The sequence below is a fragment of the Lathamus discolor genome, chromosome W, assembly GCF_037157495.1.
Source record: "Lathamus discolor isolate bLatDis1 chromosome W, bLatDis1.hap1, whole genome shotgun sequence".
In the NCBI taxonomy this organism is placed as follows: Eukaryota; Metazoa; Chordata; class Aves; order Psittaciformes; family Psittacidae; genus Lathamus; species Lathamus discolor.
Genome location: NC_088908.1, coordinates 33,486,825 through 33,503,879, shown reverse-complemented (window position 1 = coordinate 33,503,879; position 17,055 = coordinate 33,486,825). Strand labels below are relative to the sequence as shown.

Genomic DNA, 17,055 nt, shown 5'->3' with positions numbered 1-17,055 from the left:
AAGGGGTATTCCATACCACAGCACGTCATGCCCAGTATATAAACTGGGGGGAGTCACCCAGAAGGCCCAGATCACTGCTCAGTTTGGGCTAGGTATTGGTTGGTGGGTGGAGAGCAATTGTATTATGCATCACTCGTGTTTATTGTTATTTTTTTTTCCCTTTCCCCTTTGTCCTGGGTTCAGCAGTAGCAGTTATTTTTCTCCTTCTTAGTAGCTAGTGCAATGCTGTGTTTTGATTTTTGGCCTGGGAACAGTGCTGATAATGCTGATGTTTTTAGTTGCTGCTCAAATGTTTGGTCTGGCCAAGGACTTTCTGAGTCTCATGCTCTGCCAGGGAGGAGAGGAAGCCGGGAGGAAGCAGAGGCAGGACACCTGACCCAAACTGACCAAAGAAGTATTCCATACCACAGCAAGTCATGCCCAGGATGTAACTGGGAGTTACCCGGAAGGGCTAGGGGGACTGCAGGGTTGGACAAGGTATCGGTCGGTGCTTGGCTGGGGGGAGTGGGGCAAGTTATTGGTTGGCTGGTGTTGAGGTGTTGTATTCTTTCCTCTTGTTATTTCCCTTACCATTATTACTATTGGTGGTAGCAGTAGCGATTTGTGTTATACCTTAGTTACTAAACTGTTCTTATCTCAGCCCATGGGAGTTAAATTCTCTCCCTTCTCTTCCCCATCCCTCTGGGAGCGGGGAGGGTCGGGGGGGGGGGAAGGAAAGAAAGAAGGAGAAAGAGAAAAGGGGGGGAGTGAGTGAATGAGGTTTGTGGTTGGGTTTAAACCACAACACCCTTTTAGTTTTATATTCTCTCTCCTTATTATTTCCCCTATAATTATTATTATTGATGATAGTAGTAGCAGTTTTATATTATACTTTAGTTATTGGTCTGTTCTTATCTCAACCCGTGGGAGGTACATTCTTTTGATTCTCCTCCCCATCCCTCCAGGAGCAGAGGGGAAGAAGGCGGGGAGAGTGAGCGAGTGGCTGCATGGCTCCAAGTTACCAGCTGGTCTTATACCACAACAGCACAGGACAAGCTTATGATAAATGAAGATTTTTTCTAAAAGGGATTATTAAATATCTCCCTTTACTTGGGGAGAACACAGCAATGTTGTAATTCAGATGGAAGGAAAGAATGGCAATTATCTTCTTGAGAAGAGAAAATCAAAAAGCCAAATAGGTCCTATATCATCATATGCTACATGCTGTGAATGCAAGAAGACAATGCATTATAAAAGCTGAGAATTAAGTACACTTGATTTTTTTTATCTAGACCAACTATTAGTGACTTAGCAAGGATACTTACTAACCTTTAATCCAAACAAGTTCAGGGCCAACTGAATGCTAGCATTTTAACATCTATTTTATTTATAGGAGTACCCAAACTGATAGGACTGCTCTTAGTAACTTGATACATTGGCAAACTGTAGAAAAAAGTCTGTACCAAATTTATTTTTTTTTAATACGAGACAAGAAGTTAGCCTTCTGTCATGAAAGTCCAGAACAGGGGTGAACACTATTAAGGGATATTTATAAGGCTGCTACCTCTGACAGACTCCAGGATTCCTCCTGCCTGGCTGCTGGAGACAAACCATAGGGTCTCTCTGACCCAAGCCAATGGATGCGGCTGCTCTTTCCCTGTTTGCAGGTTCAACCAGTAACAATGCTGAGTGTGTATCCCAGAGAGGGCACATACACTCTCACAGAGGACACCAACATGGCTACACAAATTGCCACACAGAGTACTGCCTTTAACAACACCCACATAAATTTTATATGAGTTCTGGTACTGTTATAAGTACAGCTAGGCAAGTTTCCCTCCTCTTCTCTGGCTGATCAGGATTAAAGTTTAGTGAAAACTTATGCACCATCACTCTAGATTCACAAGCAGACATACATTCAGAGATCCTTCAAACATCCCACACGACATCATTGTCTCTAAATTGGAGAGACATCAATTTGATAGGTGAACCACTCGGTGGATAAAGAACTGGCTAGATGGCTGCACACAAAGAGTTGTGGTCAATGGTTCAATGTCCGGCTGGAGAACAGTAACGAGTGGTGTCCCTCAGGGATCGGTGTTGGGACCGGTCTTGTTCAATATCTTTGTCGGTGACATGGACAGCGGGATTGAGTGCACCCTCAGCAAGTTTGCCGATAACACCAAGCTGTGTGGTTCATTTGATATGCTGGAGGGAAGGAATGCCATCCAGAGGGACCTTGACACGTTTGTAAGGTGGGCTGATGCCAACCTTATGAAGTTTAACCATGACAAGTGCAAGGTCCTATGCCTGGGTTGGAGCAATCCCAGGCACAGCTACAGGTTGGCCAGAGAAGAGATTCAGAGCAGCCCTGTGGAGAAGGACTTGGGGGTGCTGGTTGATGAGAAAATGAACATGAGCTGGCAGTGTGCACTCACAGCCCACAAAGCAAACCATATCCTGGGCTGCATCAAAAGGAGCGTGACCAGGAGGTCGAAGGAGGTGATCCTGCCCCTCTGCTCTGCTCTCGTGAGACCTCACGTGGAGTACTGTGTACAGTTCTGGTGTCCTCAACATTAAAAAAAACATGGAACTGTTGGAACAAGTCCAGAGGAGGGCCACGAGGATGATCAGGGGACTGGAGCACCTCCTGTATGAAGATAGGCTGATAAAGTTGGGGCTGTTTAGCCTGGAGGAGAGAAGGCTGCATGGAGACCTCATAGCAGCCTTCCAGTATGTGAAGGGGGGCTATAGGGATGCTGGGGTTGGACGAGTCATTAGGGACTGCTGTGACAGGACAAGGGGTAATGGGTTAAATCTTAAACTGAGGAAGTTTAGACTGGATATAAGGAAGAAATTCTTTCCTGTTAGGGTGGTGAGGCACTGGAATGGGTTGCCCAGGGAGGTTGTGAACGCTCCATCCTTGGCAGTGTTCAAGGCCAGGTTGGATGAACCCTTGGGTGCCATGCTTTAGTGTGAGGTCCCCCTGACAATGCACGGGAGTTGGAACTAGATGATCTTGAGGTCCTTTCCAACCTTAACTATTCTATGAAATATCAACATAGCCCCTCTGTCCATTTAACACCCATGCCCAGATCAGAAGCCCTCTTATATGGGTCTCCTACTAGCCAGCTAGTCTAGTTTGATACTCCCTTGCAAACAGGTGCATGCACTCCTACAGTCATTTCACAGGCACCCCCACACTCTCAGACCCCTCCAATATGGGCACTGGCCCTTTGTCAGTCTGATACCCCTGGCAAGATCCTGGGGCTCACACTTAATGGCTAGTCCAGCTTTAATTTTGCTAGCAAATTAGAGACACATACACATGCACAACAGGTTCGAGTAAAATGCAAACATACCACAGAATCACACAGAATCACAGAATCCCAAGGGTTGGAAGGGACCTAAAAAGATCATCTAGTCCAACCCCCCTGCAAGAGCAGGGTAACCTACAGTACATCACACAGGAACTTGTCCAGGCGGGCCTTGAATATCTCCAGTGTAGGAGACTCCACAACCCCCCTGGGCAACCTGTTCCAGTGCTCTGTCACTCTTACAGTAAAGAAGTTCTTCCTGATGTTAACGTGGAACTTCCTATGTTCCAGTTTACACCCATTGCCCCTTGTCCTATCACTGGATATCACTGAAAAAAGCCTAGCTCCATCATCCTGACACCTACCCTTCACATATTTGTAAACATTGATGAGGTCACCCCTCAGTCTCCTCTTCTCCAAGCTAAAGAGACCCAGCTCCCTCAGCCTCTCCTCATAAGGGAGATGTTCCACTCCCTTAATCATCTTTGTGGCTCTGCGCTGGACTCCTTCAAGCAATTCCCTGTCCTTCTTGAACAGAGGGGCCCAGAACTGGACGCAATATTCCAGATGCGGCCTCACCAAGGCTGAGTAGAGGGGGAGGAGAACCTCTCTTGACCTACTAACCACTCCCTTTCTAATGCACCCTAAGATGCCATTTGCCTTCTTGGCCACAAGAGCACATTGCTGGCTCATGGTCATCCTCCTATCCACCAGGACCCCCAGGTCCCTTTCCCCTTCACTACTTTCCAGCAGGTCGACCCCCAACCTGTACTGGTACATGGGGTTGTTCTTCCCCAGATGCAAGACTCTACACTTGCCCTTGTTAAATTTCATCAAGTTTCTCCCCGCCCAACTCTCCAGCCTGTCCAGGTCTCGCTGAATGGCAGCACAGTCCTCTGGTGTGTCAGCCACTCCTCCCAGTTTTGTGTCATCAGCAAACTTGCTGAGGGTGCACTCAGTTCCCTCATCCAGGTCATTGATGAAAATATTAAACAGCACCGGTCCCAGCACCGACCCCTGGGGAACTCCACTAGTCACAGACCTCCAGCTAGATTCTGCGCCATTGACCACAACTCTCTGCCTTCTTCCTTTCAACCAGTTCTCGATCCACCTCACTACTTGATCGTCAAGCCCACACTTCCTTAGCTTATCTATGAGGATGCTGTGGGAGACAGTATCAAATGCCTTACTGAAATCAAGAAAAACTACATCTACCGCTCTACCATCATCCCTCCACCTAGTCACTTCCTCATAGAAGGCTATAAGGTTGGTCATACATGACTTCCCCCTCATAAAACCATGTTGGCTGTTCTTAATGACCCCCTCATCCTTGATATGCCTAGTGATGGAGTCAAGAATAAGTTGTTCCATCATCTTTCCAGGGATGGAGGTAAGGCTGACCGGTCTATAATTACCCGGGTCCTCCTTCTTGCCCTTCTTATAGATTGGTGTGACCTTTGCCAATCTCTCCCAGTAGCTGGCACCCAGACACAAGACCTGTGACCTGCTGTCCCCACTTCAGCTGCTGATGCTGTGATCCTCATTGACTTCACTCACCCTGGTCTCCCCAAGTAGCTGGCATCCAGGACGCAAATAGGCCCTATGACCCACAGTCCCAGCCCAGAGGCTGATTCCAAGACCTTCACCCACTCCAGGTGCTGGCACTAATAATCCCACTCACTCTAGTTTCTGGCACCACAAGCCCAGGGGTGTGTATACCCCCAGTCTAACTCCAGTTGCTGGTCCTATATTCACTCATACCCATTCCCCCAATAGCTGTCACACCAGACACATGCTCCTTAGATAAATGGCCCCTCCAACTACTGATGTTAAGACCCTCACTCACTCCAGCCACCTAAATGGAGAGCAAGTTCAAACTTACTTGGAGCAAGGAAGTTTTGCTGGAATTAACAAAAATGCCTCAAGAGGATTTTTTTCTTCAAAATAAAGTTTTTTAATATTAAAAATTTTGAAAAGATTCTTCCTTGATTGGTTCCTGATGACTGGAAAAAGGGAAAGGTCACACCCATCTTCAAGATGGACAATAAGGAGGCACAAGGGATCAACAGGTCAGTTAGCCTTACCTCACTCCCTGAGAAGGTTATGCAGCAAATCCTCCTGGAAGCCATGTCCAGGTACATTAACAAAAAAAAAAGGTGATTTGGAACAGCCAGCACGGATTTACCAAAGGCAAATTGTGCTTCACCAACCTGATAGGTTTCTACAATGACATGATGGGTTGTATGGACAGAGGGAGATAAGTGAATATTGCTTACCTTGAATTTAGCAAGGCCTTTGAAGTGATCTCTCACAGTATCCTTGTAGACAAATTGGTGAGGTATAAACTAGGTAAGTAGACTAGAAAGAAGTCAGTCAGCAATGGTGCTAGTGCCTCTGTGATAACATATTTAAGAAGGGGGGGGGAAAAAACTGTGTGCAATGCCAACTTCAGCTACAGAGAGGAGTGAGAACCTGTGAGAGAAACAATTCCACAGACACCAAGGCCAGTGAAGGAGGGGAGGAGGTGCCTCAGGCACCTGAGCAGAGATTCCCCTGCAGCTTGTGGTAAAGACCACGGTATTGTGGTTTAAGCCCAGCCAGTAACTCAGAACCACAAAACCTCCCACTCACTCCCCCCTTCTTCCCCCCCCCGGCTGCCAGGGGGATGGGGAAGAGAATCAAAAGAATGTAACTCCCACTGGTTGAGATAAGAACAATACAGTAACTAAGATATAATACAAAACTACTACTGCTACCACCAATAATAATAATGATAAGGGAAATAACAAGGGGAGAGAATATAATACTAAAGGTGGAAAAAGAAAAGAAAATAGTAAACACAAGGGATGCACAAGACCATTGCTTACCACCCACCAACCGATACCCAGCCTGACCTGAGCAGCAAACTGGGCCTTCTGGGTAACTCCCTCCAGTCACTGGCCATGACATGCTGTGGTATGGAATACCCCTTTGGCTAGTTTGGGTCAGTGTCGTGGTTTAAACCGATCCACACAACTCATCCACTCACTCCCTGCCTTCTTTCCCTCCCTCTGCTGGCGGAGAGACGGAGAGAAGAATCAAAAAGAATGCAACTCCTACGGGTTGAGATAAGAACAGTTTAGTAACTAAGGTATAACACAAACCACTACTGCTACCACCAATAATAACTTGCCCCACTCCCCCCAGCCGAGCACCGACCGATACCTCATCCAACCCTGCAGTCCCTAGCCCTTCCGGGTAACTCTCCCTTACATCCTGGGCATGACATGCTGTGGTGTGGAATACCTCTTTGGCTAGTTTGGCTCAGGTGTCCTGTCTCTGCTTCTTCCCAGCTTTCCCTCCTCCCTGATAGGGCATGAGGCTCAGAAAGTCCTTGGTCAGACTAAAACATTTGTGTTATCAGCTCTGTTCCCAGGCCAAAAGTCAAAACACAGTGCTGCACCAGCAACTAAGAAGGAGAAAAATAACTGCTACTGCTGAACCCAGGACAGTCAGGTGTCCTGTCTCAGCTTCTACCAGCTCCCCATGCCCCTCCTCACTGGCAGAGCATGAGAGACTGAAAAGTCCTTGATCAGAGTAAACATTACTTAGCAACTAAAAATATAAGTATGTTATCAGCACTGTTCTCAGACTAAAGTTGAAAACACAGCACTGCGCCAGCTACTAGGAAGGAGGAAAACAACTATTACAGCTGAACCCAGGACACCACGGTAATAGAATCATAGAATAAACTAGGTTGGAAAAAACCTTTAAGATCATCAAGTCCAACCTTTACCCCAGGACTGCCAAGTCCACCACTAAACCATGTCACTAAGGGCCTCATCTGCACATTTTTTGAACACCTCCAATGAGGTGATGCCACCACTTCCCTAGGCAGCCTGTTCCAATACCCAATCACCCTTTCGGTGAATAAATTCTTCCAAATATCCAATCTAAACTTCCCCTGGTGCATCATGAGGCCATTACCTCTTGTACTATCACTTGTTACTTGAGAAAAGAGACCAATCCCCACCTCACTACAAACTTCCAGACAGTTGTAGAAAGCAATAAGGTCCCCCCTGAGCCTTCTCTTCTCCAGACTAAACAACCCCAGTTCCCTTAGCTGTTCCTCGCAAGACTTGTGCTCTAGGCCCTTCACTAGCTTCATTGCCCTTCTATGGACCCACTCCAGCACTCAATATCTCTCTTGTAGCGAGGGGCCCAGAAGAGAACACAGTAATCGAGGTGCAGCCTCACCAGTGGTACAGGGGGATAATCACTTCCCTAGTCCTGTTGGCCACACTATTTCTGATACAGGCTAGGATGCTGTTGGCCTTCTTGGCTACCTGGGCACATTGCTGGCTCATGTTCAGCTGGACATCAATCAGCACCCCCAGGTCCTTTTCTGCTGAGCAGATTTCCAGCCACTTTTTCCATGGTGAGGCAGGCTGTCCTCCTACAGCGCATAGAGCTCCATGGTGGAGCAGATATCCATCTGCACCCTGTGGAAGACCCCACACTGGAACACGTGGATACCTGTGAGAAGCCTATGCTAGAGCAGGCTCCTGGCAGGACCTCTGGACCCATGGAGAGAGAAGCCCATGCTGCAACAGGTTTGTGAGCAGGACTTGTGACACCCAGAAATGACCCACACTTTTATAAAGTTTATGAAGAACAACAGCCTGCGGGAAGGACTCACATTGGAGAAGCTCATTATCCTGGTTTTCGCTGTGACAGATATTTTTCTTCCTACTAGCTGGTACAGTGCTGTGCTTTGGCTTAAGTCTGAGAAAAACGTTAATAACGCACCAACATTTTAGTTCTGACATTGCCCTCTCTAGTCCTGGTATTGGCCCTTCTTCATGTTCCTTCACTAAATGAGTAGTTTTTCATTTCCATTTCCTCTTGCATATAGGGGCAACTGATACTGGCACAGATGGGTCCTTTGGTTCAGGTGCAGTAGCTGCTATTGGGGTTAGAGCAGCTGCTATTGGGGTTGGAGCAGCTGCTATTGGGGTTGGAGCAGCTGCTATTGGGGTTGGAGCAGCTGCTATTGGGGTTGGAGCAGCTGCTATTGGGGTTGGAGCAGCTGCTATTGGGGTTGGAGCAGCTGCTATTGGGGTTGGAGTGGTTGCAATGTCTGTTGTTGGAGTAGCTGCTGTGCTTGTCACTGGGGTCAGAGTAACTACTGTGCTTGTCGTGAGGGGTGGAGTAGCGTCTGTTGCTTTGCCATCACATCCAGAGACATCAATTTCCCCTTGAGGGTACTGGACAGTGTTGAGCAAAGCTCTGTAGACATAGGCCAGGCCCCAGCATGTTGCTGTGATTTGTACCTCTCTGGTATTACCAGGATGAAAGCAAACCATTTTTAAGTGGTTTACTAGTTTTTCTGGATTTTGCATTTGTTCAGGGGTGAAGTTACAAAGCACTGGAGGTGCCCACTGGCCTAGGCACTTGCCCATATGATCCCACAAACCCCGCCGCTCATGACTGTCTAGCCCCGGGGAAGATCTCTTGGTGGTATTCTTAGATAGTTGTTTAACCTTAAGACCTAAAACATATGCAGCAACACACTGGTTCCCAGAAAAAAGACCAGGATGGTTTCAAGGATATTCAAAATCTTTAAAATTCTCAAATACTACTGTAAATAGCCCGGGGGGGGGGGGGGGGAAGGTGTGAGAGGATGCCACATCCATAGCCATGGCCTTCCAAAGGGGGGGGGGAACCTTGTGTAATTATTCATAATTCCCATTAGATGGTGCCCAAAGTATAGAGGTGATGGCAATGATGACTACACATACCTGATTAGTTTCATGACCATCAATTCCATCCTCACAATTCTGCTCCTACAGCTCCATGTCCTTCTGCACACAGTGCTGCAAGTGGGGTCTCATGAGAGCAGAGTAGAGGAGCAAGATCACCTCCTTCGACCTGCTGGTCACGCTCCTTTTGATGCAGCCCAGGATATGGTCGGCTTTCTGGGCTGCGAGCAAACACTGATGGTTCACGTTTGCTTTCTCCTTGACCAACACCCCTAAGTCCTTCTCCACAGGGCTGCTCTGAATTACTTTGCCCAACATTTAGGTGTGCCTGGGATTGCCCTGACCCAGGTGTACGACCTTGCACTTGACTTCATTGAACTTCATGAGGTTGTCATTGGCCCACCTCTCAAGCCTGTCAAGGTCCCATGGATAGCATCCCTTCCCTCAAGCGTATCAAGTGAACCACGTAACTTAGCGTCATTGACAAACTTGCTGAGAGCGCACTCAATCCCACTGTCCATGTCACCAACAAAGATGTTGAACAGGATCGGTCCCAACCCCTGAGGGACACCACTTGTAACTCATCTCCAATTAGGCACTGAGCCCTTGACCACCACTATTTGCATGCAGCCATCCAGCCAATTCCTTATGCATTGAGTGGTCAATCCATCAAATTATTTCCCTCCAGTTTAGAGAGAAGGATGTCATGTGGGACAGTGTAAAATGCTTTGCACAAGTCCAGGTAGATGATGTCAGCTGCTCTACCCCTGTCCATCAGTTCCATAGGCCCATCATAGAAGGCCACCAAATTGGTCAGGGAGGATTTCCCCTTAGTGAAGCCATGCTGGCTGTCACCAAGCACCTTGTTGTTTTTCATGTGCCTTAGCATGCCTTCCGGGAGAATGTGCTCCAAGATTTTGCCAGGCACGGAGGTGAGACTGACTGGTCTGTAATTCCCCGGGTCATCCATTTCCCCCTTCTTGAAAATGGGCGTTATATTTCCCTTTTTCCAGTCGCCGGGAACTTCACCTGACTGCCGTGATTTTTCAAGTATGTTGGACAGTGTCTTAGCAACTTCATTTGCCAGCTCCTTCAGAAACTGTGGATGGATTTCATCAGGTCCCAGCAGTTCCTTATCCATCCATGGATGTCCCCTAGCTCTCCTGCCACACTTCCTCCTTGCCGGGACACAACACTCCTGAGCTCGGAGCAGGTGATCCCTGAATATCAACCAGCAGTCTTGGGCCCCCTGCCCTCTAGGGCTTTATCCCATGGAACCTTACTAAGCAGGTTCCTGAAGAGGCCAAAGTCTGCTCTCTTGAAGTCCAAGGCAGCGAGCTTGCTTCATGCCATTCTCACTCCCCTGAAGATCTCAAACTACTATATCATGATCACTACAGCCAAGGCTGCCTTGGAGCATCACATTCCCCACCAGACCCTCCCTGTTGGCAAGCACGACGTCAAGCATGGCACCTCTCCTTATCAGCTCCTCTATTACTTGCAAGAGAACGTTGTCTTTGACATAATTGAGGAACTTCCTGAAATGCTTGTGCAGGTCCGTACCATCCCTCCAACGGATATCGGGGTGGTTGTCCATGAGGACAAGGGCCTGCAAGCATGAGGTTCCTCCTATCTGTCTATACCTTCATCCACAGAGTCCTCTTAATCATGCAGACTGTAGCAGATCTCCACAGTAATGTCCCCCATCACAGTTCTCCCTTTGACTCTGACCCACAAGCTCTCTGTTGGCTCACCACCTGTCCCCAGGCAGAGGGGTTATAGATACCTCACCCCCTGAGTGTTGAAGGCCAGGCTGGATGGGTGTCCCTGCCTGTGGCAGGGAGGGTTTGGAACTAGATGATCTTTAAGGTCCCTTCCAACCCTAACCATTCTATTGATATCAAATTAAACAAGTATTTCATTGTGTATAGAGACATAGTCATGGACAAGGCTACAAGGATCCTCACGATAAGGAAGGCATGGAACAAGAGGACAAGATGTCTTCTTTCAAATCAATGTGAGCCTTCCTCCTGTCAATAAGGCCTGAGAAATAGGTAAACAGCTGCAAGAGAAGACAGCTAAAGGAGCCTATTGGAGTCATAGGTTTGCCCAAACAAGAACATGGAGTTAACTGGTAAGATTAAAAACACTTTCCAATGTCCTGAAATGACAAATTGCCATAAAAGGCTAAAACAAGTGAGGGTATTTCTCCCAAAACAACCAACACGACCCCCAGAGACCACTCCTCAAAATTCATAGCACCTGGGCCTGTGTCCTGGGTTCAGCAGTAGCAGTCATTTTTCTCCTTCTTAGGAGCTAGTACAGTGCTGTGATTTGATCTTTTGGCCTGGGAACAGTGCTGATAACTCCGATGTTTTCAGTTGCTGCTCAAATGTTTGGTCTGGCCAAGGACTTTCTGAGTCTCATGCTCTGCCAGGGAGGAGGGGAGGCCGGGAGGAAGCACAGGCAGGACGCCTGACCCAAACTGACCAAAGAGGTATTCCATACCACAGCACGTCATGCCCAGGAGGTAACTGGGAATTACCCCAGAAGGGCAGGGGACTGCAGGGTTGGAGGAGGTATCGGTCAGTGCTTGGCTGGGGGGAGTGGGGCGAGTTATTGGTCGGCTGATGTTGAGGTGTTGTATTCTTTCCTCTTGTTATTTCCCTTATCATTATTATTATTGGTGGTAGCAGTAGCGATTTGTGTTATACCTTAGTTACTAAACTGTTCTTATCTCAACCCGTGGGAGTTGCACTGTTTTTGATTCTCCTCTCCATCCCTCCAGGAGCAGGGGGAGGGCAAGAATGGGTGGGGGGAGTGAGTGGACAAGCTTTGTGGTTGGATTTAAACCACGACAGCCAGGACCTTATTACATAAATTACCATATGCAATAAGTAATGAGAATTGGGTGGGCATTTCACAGAATTATAATAAATATGTATATAATAAAGGTATACAAGCTGAAAACTGTCTTTTCTTGGTGTGAATGACAGGTGGAGTGATCCCCCATGCACGCGGTACCATAATAAAATACTGGGTGGTGCAGGACAAATTTCACAATCCTGAAGGGAAGGGATTTCAAAGCGTTCTCCTTTAGGTTGCATCCTAAGGTACTGGAATAAGCTTGGGGATGACTCCTTGATGCGCACATTGGTGGCCAAAGTTCAAAGGTCAGGAGAAATGGCTTGTTAATGGAACTGTTAATTATAATACAATTTTGCAATTGATGCTGTTTTGTTGAAATGAGCCAAAGGGGGATGAATTACCATATCTCAGTTTATTCTTTGATTTGTGGAATAATTTGGATTTGCAAAAGGAGTGTATGCATATACCTAAAGATCTTATGGTATTAGCATTGGAAAAGGGTAATAAGAAACCATTCAAGAGATAATGTTCTGCATGTAGTATTGGTAAGTGGTGCCTTAAATATAGACAGGAAGAAGAGTATGTGGAATTATTGGTTGTGAACAGGGATGGAGGACAGATTCGAATTCAGATGGGGAGGAAAGTCACAGTGCTGGACTTAAGAGCTTTAGCCCCACATCAAGGCTAACAAGGAGAGATGCCCCCCTAAGCATACAAGCTCCCTTATAACAGGGAATATGGGCAGAGGGACCGGTGACTATCAAGGTGCCACTTTCTGTGTCAGATTTACAAGCCTGGAAAGCTAGCCGGGACCTATAGGGAAGGTCCTGAGAGAGTATCTAAAGTCAATGGAGATAATTATTACAATGCAAGATCCAGACTGGAATGATTTACAAGTAATACTGGATACTTTGGTAGCATATGATGAGAAAAGTACAGTGCTGGCAAAAGCAAGGGATGAGGCAGAAAGGATCCATGATCCATGCTCAGGTGGCCCAGCAGAGGTCAATGGATAACCACTTCCTCTCCACAGACCCTAAGTAGGATCCTAATGTTCTGAGTGGAATCCATTAACCAGGTATCAACAGTTGATTTTGTTTAGAACAAAACATGTGATTCCTAAAGCAAAGAATTAGTCAAAATTATATAAAATAGTACAGGGTAAAGGGGAATCTCCATCTGCCTTTTTTGAAAGACTTATGGCAACAGCTAGGAAGTAGGATGTGAACCCTGAAAAAGAAGATGATGCAGCACAGTTATGTTCTTATTGGACAATCAAATCCAGATGCTAAACACAAGCTGCAAAAACTGGAAGGGAGCGATTCTTGGTCTCTCAAAAAAATTACTGTAAGCAGCCTGGAGAGTGTACAATAACAGAGAAGTCACTGAAAGAGAGAGGGGGGAAAAAGGAAAAGGAGGAAAGAAAATTGTTTGCTATAGCTATCACACAGGAAATCAGGAAAGGGGGGAACAGCCCAGGAGGGAAAGGTCAGAAGGATTACATAGAAATATTTGTGAACAGACTCCATGGGTTTGCTTAGAGAGTGATCAACGCACAATTTGCAAACAGGGGGGGCACTGGAAGAGAGAATGACCTCAGAGTCAAAATAAATACCAAAGATTTAGTGGAATGTCAGGAAAGGCGGTGAAAATCATTACTTTAGACTGAGGAGGACTGGAGGAAGATTCAAAACTCTCCGCAACAGAGCCCCTGGTTGCACTTAGGTTGAGGAATGATAAGGTAAAATTACTTGTAGATGCAGGAGCTACCTATTGTGTTACAAATACTTGTAAAGGGCAATTAAGCAAAAAGCTAGCTCCAGTTATTGAACCCCAGGGTGGCAAGAAAACCAGCCTTTCTTTCAGCCTTTAAAATGGAAAAATGGATGCTAATCCATCAATTTCTTCACATGCCTGAGTGCCCCATGCCATTATTAGGTAGGGATATACTGAGTAAATTACATGTACAAATTACATTTAAAGAAGGAAAAATTCAGATACATATTCCTGGTGAAAAGGCTATGGAGGCCCAAGTTTTTATGCTACAGAAACCAGCCACCAAGCCAGATATACCAGAGGTAGCCGAGAACACAGTCACCCCACTGGTATGGGCTGCCAGATTACCAGGATGATCACAAAATGCAGAACTGATAACTATTCATCTGAAACCAAATGTCAAACCAGTAAGACAGAAACAACATCCTATAAAATTGGAAGCAAAGACAGGACTAGAGTCTCTTAAGTTTTACTGAATATAAATTACTTGTGGATCTTCAACCTAGATTTAATACAAGTTGCAGCAGCAATAGCCCTTCTGATTCAGAAAGCGAGAAAGCTAACTTTGGGATAAAAAAAAAAAAAAAAAAAAAAAACACACAAAAAAACACAACCCACCCCCACATAAAAAAAAAAAATAAAAATCCCACCCTACAACAAAATACAACCAGGAATATTCTACACTTACATTCTTGAAAGATCTTAATACATTTGCAGTGTTTTTCAAAATGTACATCCACTTTACAGATTATATCTAGCTTAAAGCTTCCATGCAAATATTTTTAATATATTCCTGAAGTAGCTTCATGGAGAGTCCAACATTTTGGTCTAATATTAATGTAGTCCAGAATTAACATTATGGACATATTTCAAAGTTAGAATGACTGTTGTGTTTAAACAGCATGATTTTTTTTTTTTAACTTATTTTCACCTTCTCATCCACAACTTTATGAAACATAGGTAGACAATAATGTAGGACTCTTGAAAAATACCGAAAAAAAAACGTCTAAAGGAATCTTCTAGAATACACATGAGTAATTAACCACCATTTCTAGATCCAGGCTTCTCAGTCACCCCTATTTCACATCCGGGGGTGGGGTCGAGATTTAAGACTGCATACACAGAGTTATGGAGTATAAAACACTTGCCGAGAAAAATATGCGAACTAGCAGAGAACACCCAAGTATTATACAAGTACAACATTAAAGTATTAAGTCCCCTACAGTTTCCTCATAGGACATTCTCAAGCAAAATTAATTACTTTTCAACAAGAGACTGACTTCCACGTTATTCCGTAGCACCACAACTCACTGACAAATTCAGCATTTGTAGGAAAAAAACAGGAGTTGGTAGTAGAAGACTACACCATTCAATAACTACTCGGGGATAAGGGTGGCAATGAAAGCCACAAACATTCTTTTTTTAAACTACCAGTGCTACTTCAATTCCGACTTCTCACAGGACTTGAAAACCAAAGCTATACACAGCATCAAATAAGGCAATTTAGCAAGCAATACGCCTACTCCGTTCTGATTGAAGACAGATTCCCCCTCCCCCACAACAGTGGGGATTTAATCAGTGCAAAACCATTAACAGAAGTGAAAGAAACTCTCTGAACGTAACTTGGACAACTCTCACCTAAACTCCACCACCTCTCCACAAACGTTCCTGATCACCCTGCTGAACCAACCCACAGCAATGCGAAGTCTCCATGCAAACCCAAGGACAAGTCTGAATGCAGAATACAGAGACGCAATGCTCAGGCACCCGAAAAAAAAAAAAAAAAAAAAAAAAAAAAAAAAGAAACGTTACCACTACTCCAGCAGCCAGGAAGCTCAATAGCTGGAATAGGAAAGGGAGAGATGAAAACAGGAAGGGAGAAAGGGGGGGGAGGAAGGGGAGCGGGGAAGGAAGGGGGGGGAGGAAGGGAGGAGGAGGGGTATTTTTAAAGGAAAAGGCACCTTTCCCCTCGGTAGGCAAAAGCTACCCTTAAACATGAAAAAGAAAAGGGGTTTAAGGGGGAGGGAAACAAAACAAAAGAACAAAAACACAAATACACGTACACAAAACAAACAAACAAAAAAACCCAAAACCACTATCTATTAAAATACCATCGAACCCACCGAAACAATAACGTTCATTTTCTGCATCACAAAAAGTTCAAGCACAGCCTGCTCGCACCTGACTCGGTGTTGTGTCCGTCGCCGTCGCCCGCGCCCCGCCCCCATCCACACGCCGAGGGCGGTGGACTGACCTGTCAACAAATGGCAGCAACGGCAACAGAAGAAGAGCAACAGCCGCTAAGAGAAGGGGGAGGAGCAGGAATCTTTTATCTTCCGGGGGTTGATTCCTGTCCCCTTTTCCTTCCAGTTCCCCTATTATTTTTTACCTATCCCTGCAAAAACAGAAGAAAAAAAAAAGAGAGAGAGAAATAAAAAAAAACACTTTATTTCTCTCTTCCTCTCCCCCCTCCCCGTCTCAATATTCCGACTCAGTTTAAAACAAAGAGACGGAAACAGTCGAGTGAGGTTCGAATGAAGCTCAGTGAGCATGTTATGCATGTAGCGCACGCGCACTGTGTGTATACATACGTTCAGGTCTATACCCTTGCCTCTGTCAAGATATGGGTTTCGCGTTATCCATTTCTCCTATCCCACTCTTATGCATATGCTAAAAGGGGAGCAGTTTCTTTACGGTTCCCCCCCAAACTCGGGGTTGAGACAAGGAGGCACAAAATCACAAAATAAAATATAAACCTTTGTAAATAAGTAGAATCAGTTTTATGTAACATTAAGTTTGATGGCTTTGTAACAGTAGCAATGGAAAATAACTGAAGTGCATGTTTCACAGTGTGATAAACACATAAATGTATTGGCTTTTGCAAGTCATAGGTGTGGTTATGTGGATATAACTGTAGGAGTTTACAGTAACAGAAACAAAGCTCGCTAAAGACACAAGATTAGACAGCAAGTTAAAAAGGGTCAGAACTCTTGAGCAAAACGGAGTCACATAGCAAAAGAATTTGTAAAGGTAAAAGAAAGAAGGGGGGGCTTGATATAAGAAAAGCTAGTGCCTGGAAAACAGAGTTAAAGTACTTTTTAGCTTAACTTAGGTTGTAGAAAGAGAATAATGTTTATGTTGTAAGTCTGTGGAATGTAGTGGCCCCACTAAACATGAGTTAATTGTTTCACACTAGTCTTCTAAAGTATCTTTAGTTTTAAAGAACAATGTTTGTGTTGTAAGTCTGTGGTGAGATAACAGGATTTAGTGGCCCCACTAAACATGAATGAGTTATTTCACACCATCCTTCTACTTCTCAGTTAGTTTAGAGACAGAGCCTCCCAAACATCTGCTAGCTTGGGATACTCCTTGTC

General features: G+C 45.5%; 1 protein-coding gene across 12 annotated transcripts in view; it reads right to left on the bottom strand.

Annotated features, from left to right (window-relative positions):
- Nucleotides 1-15,979, bottom strand: part of LOC136004298 (polycomb group RING finger protein 3-like) — an 89,526-nt gene extending 73,547 nt beyond the window's left edge. For 5 of the 12 annotated variants that reach the window (XM_065660661.1, XM_065660668.1, XM_065660671.1 and 2 more), the window contains exon 1: nucleotides 15,863-15,911. Coding sequence is in view for 2 of the 12 variants with exons in the window: in XM_065660667.1 (XP_065516739.1) it covers nucleotides 15,863-15,909 (47 nt within the window). In the remaining 10 variants the exon portion in view is untranslated. Of the gene's footprint in view, nucleotides 1-5,572; nucleotides 5,655-9,076; nucleotides 9,259-15,319; nucleotides 15,350-15,804 lie in introns of those variants that run through there. The other 7 variants (XM_065660664.1, XM_065660667.1, XM_065660662.1 and 4 more) reach the window with 7 other exon arrangements.
- Between the last annotated feature and the right edge of the window lie 1,076 nt (nucleotides 15,980-17,055).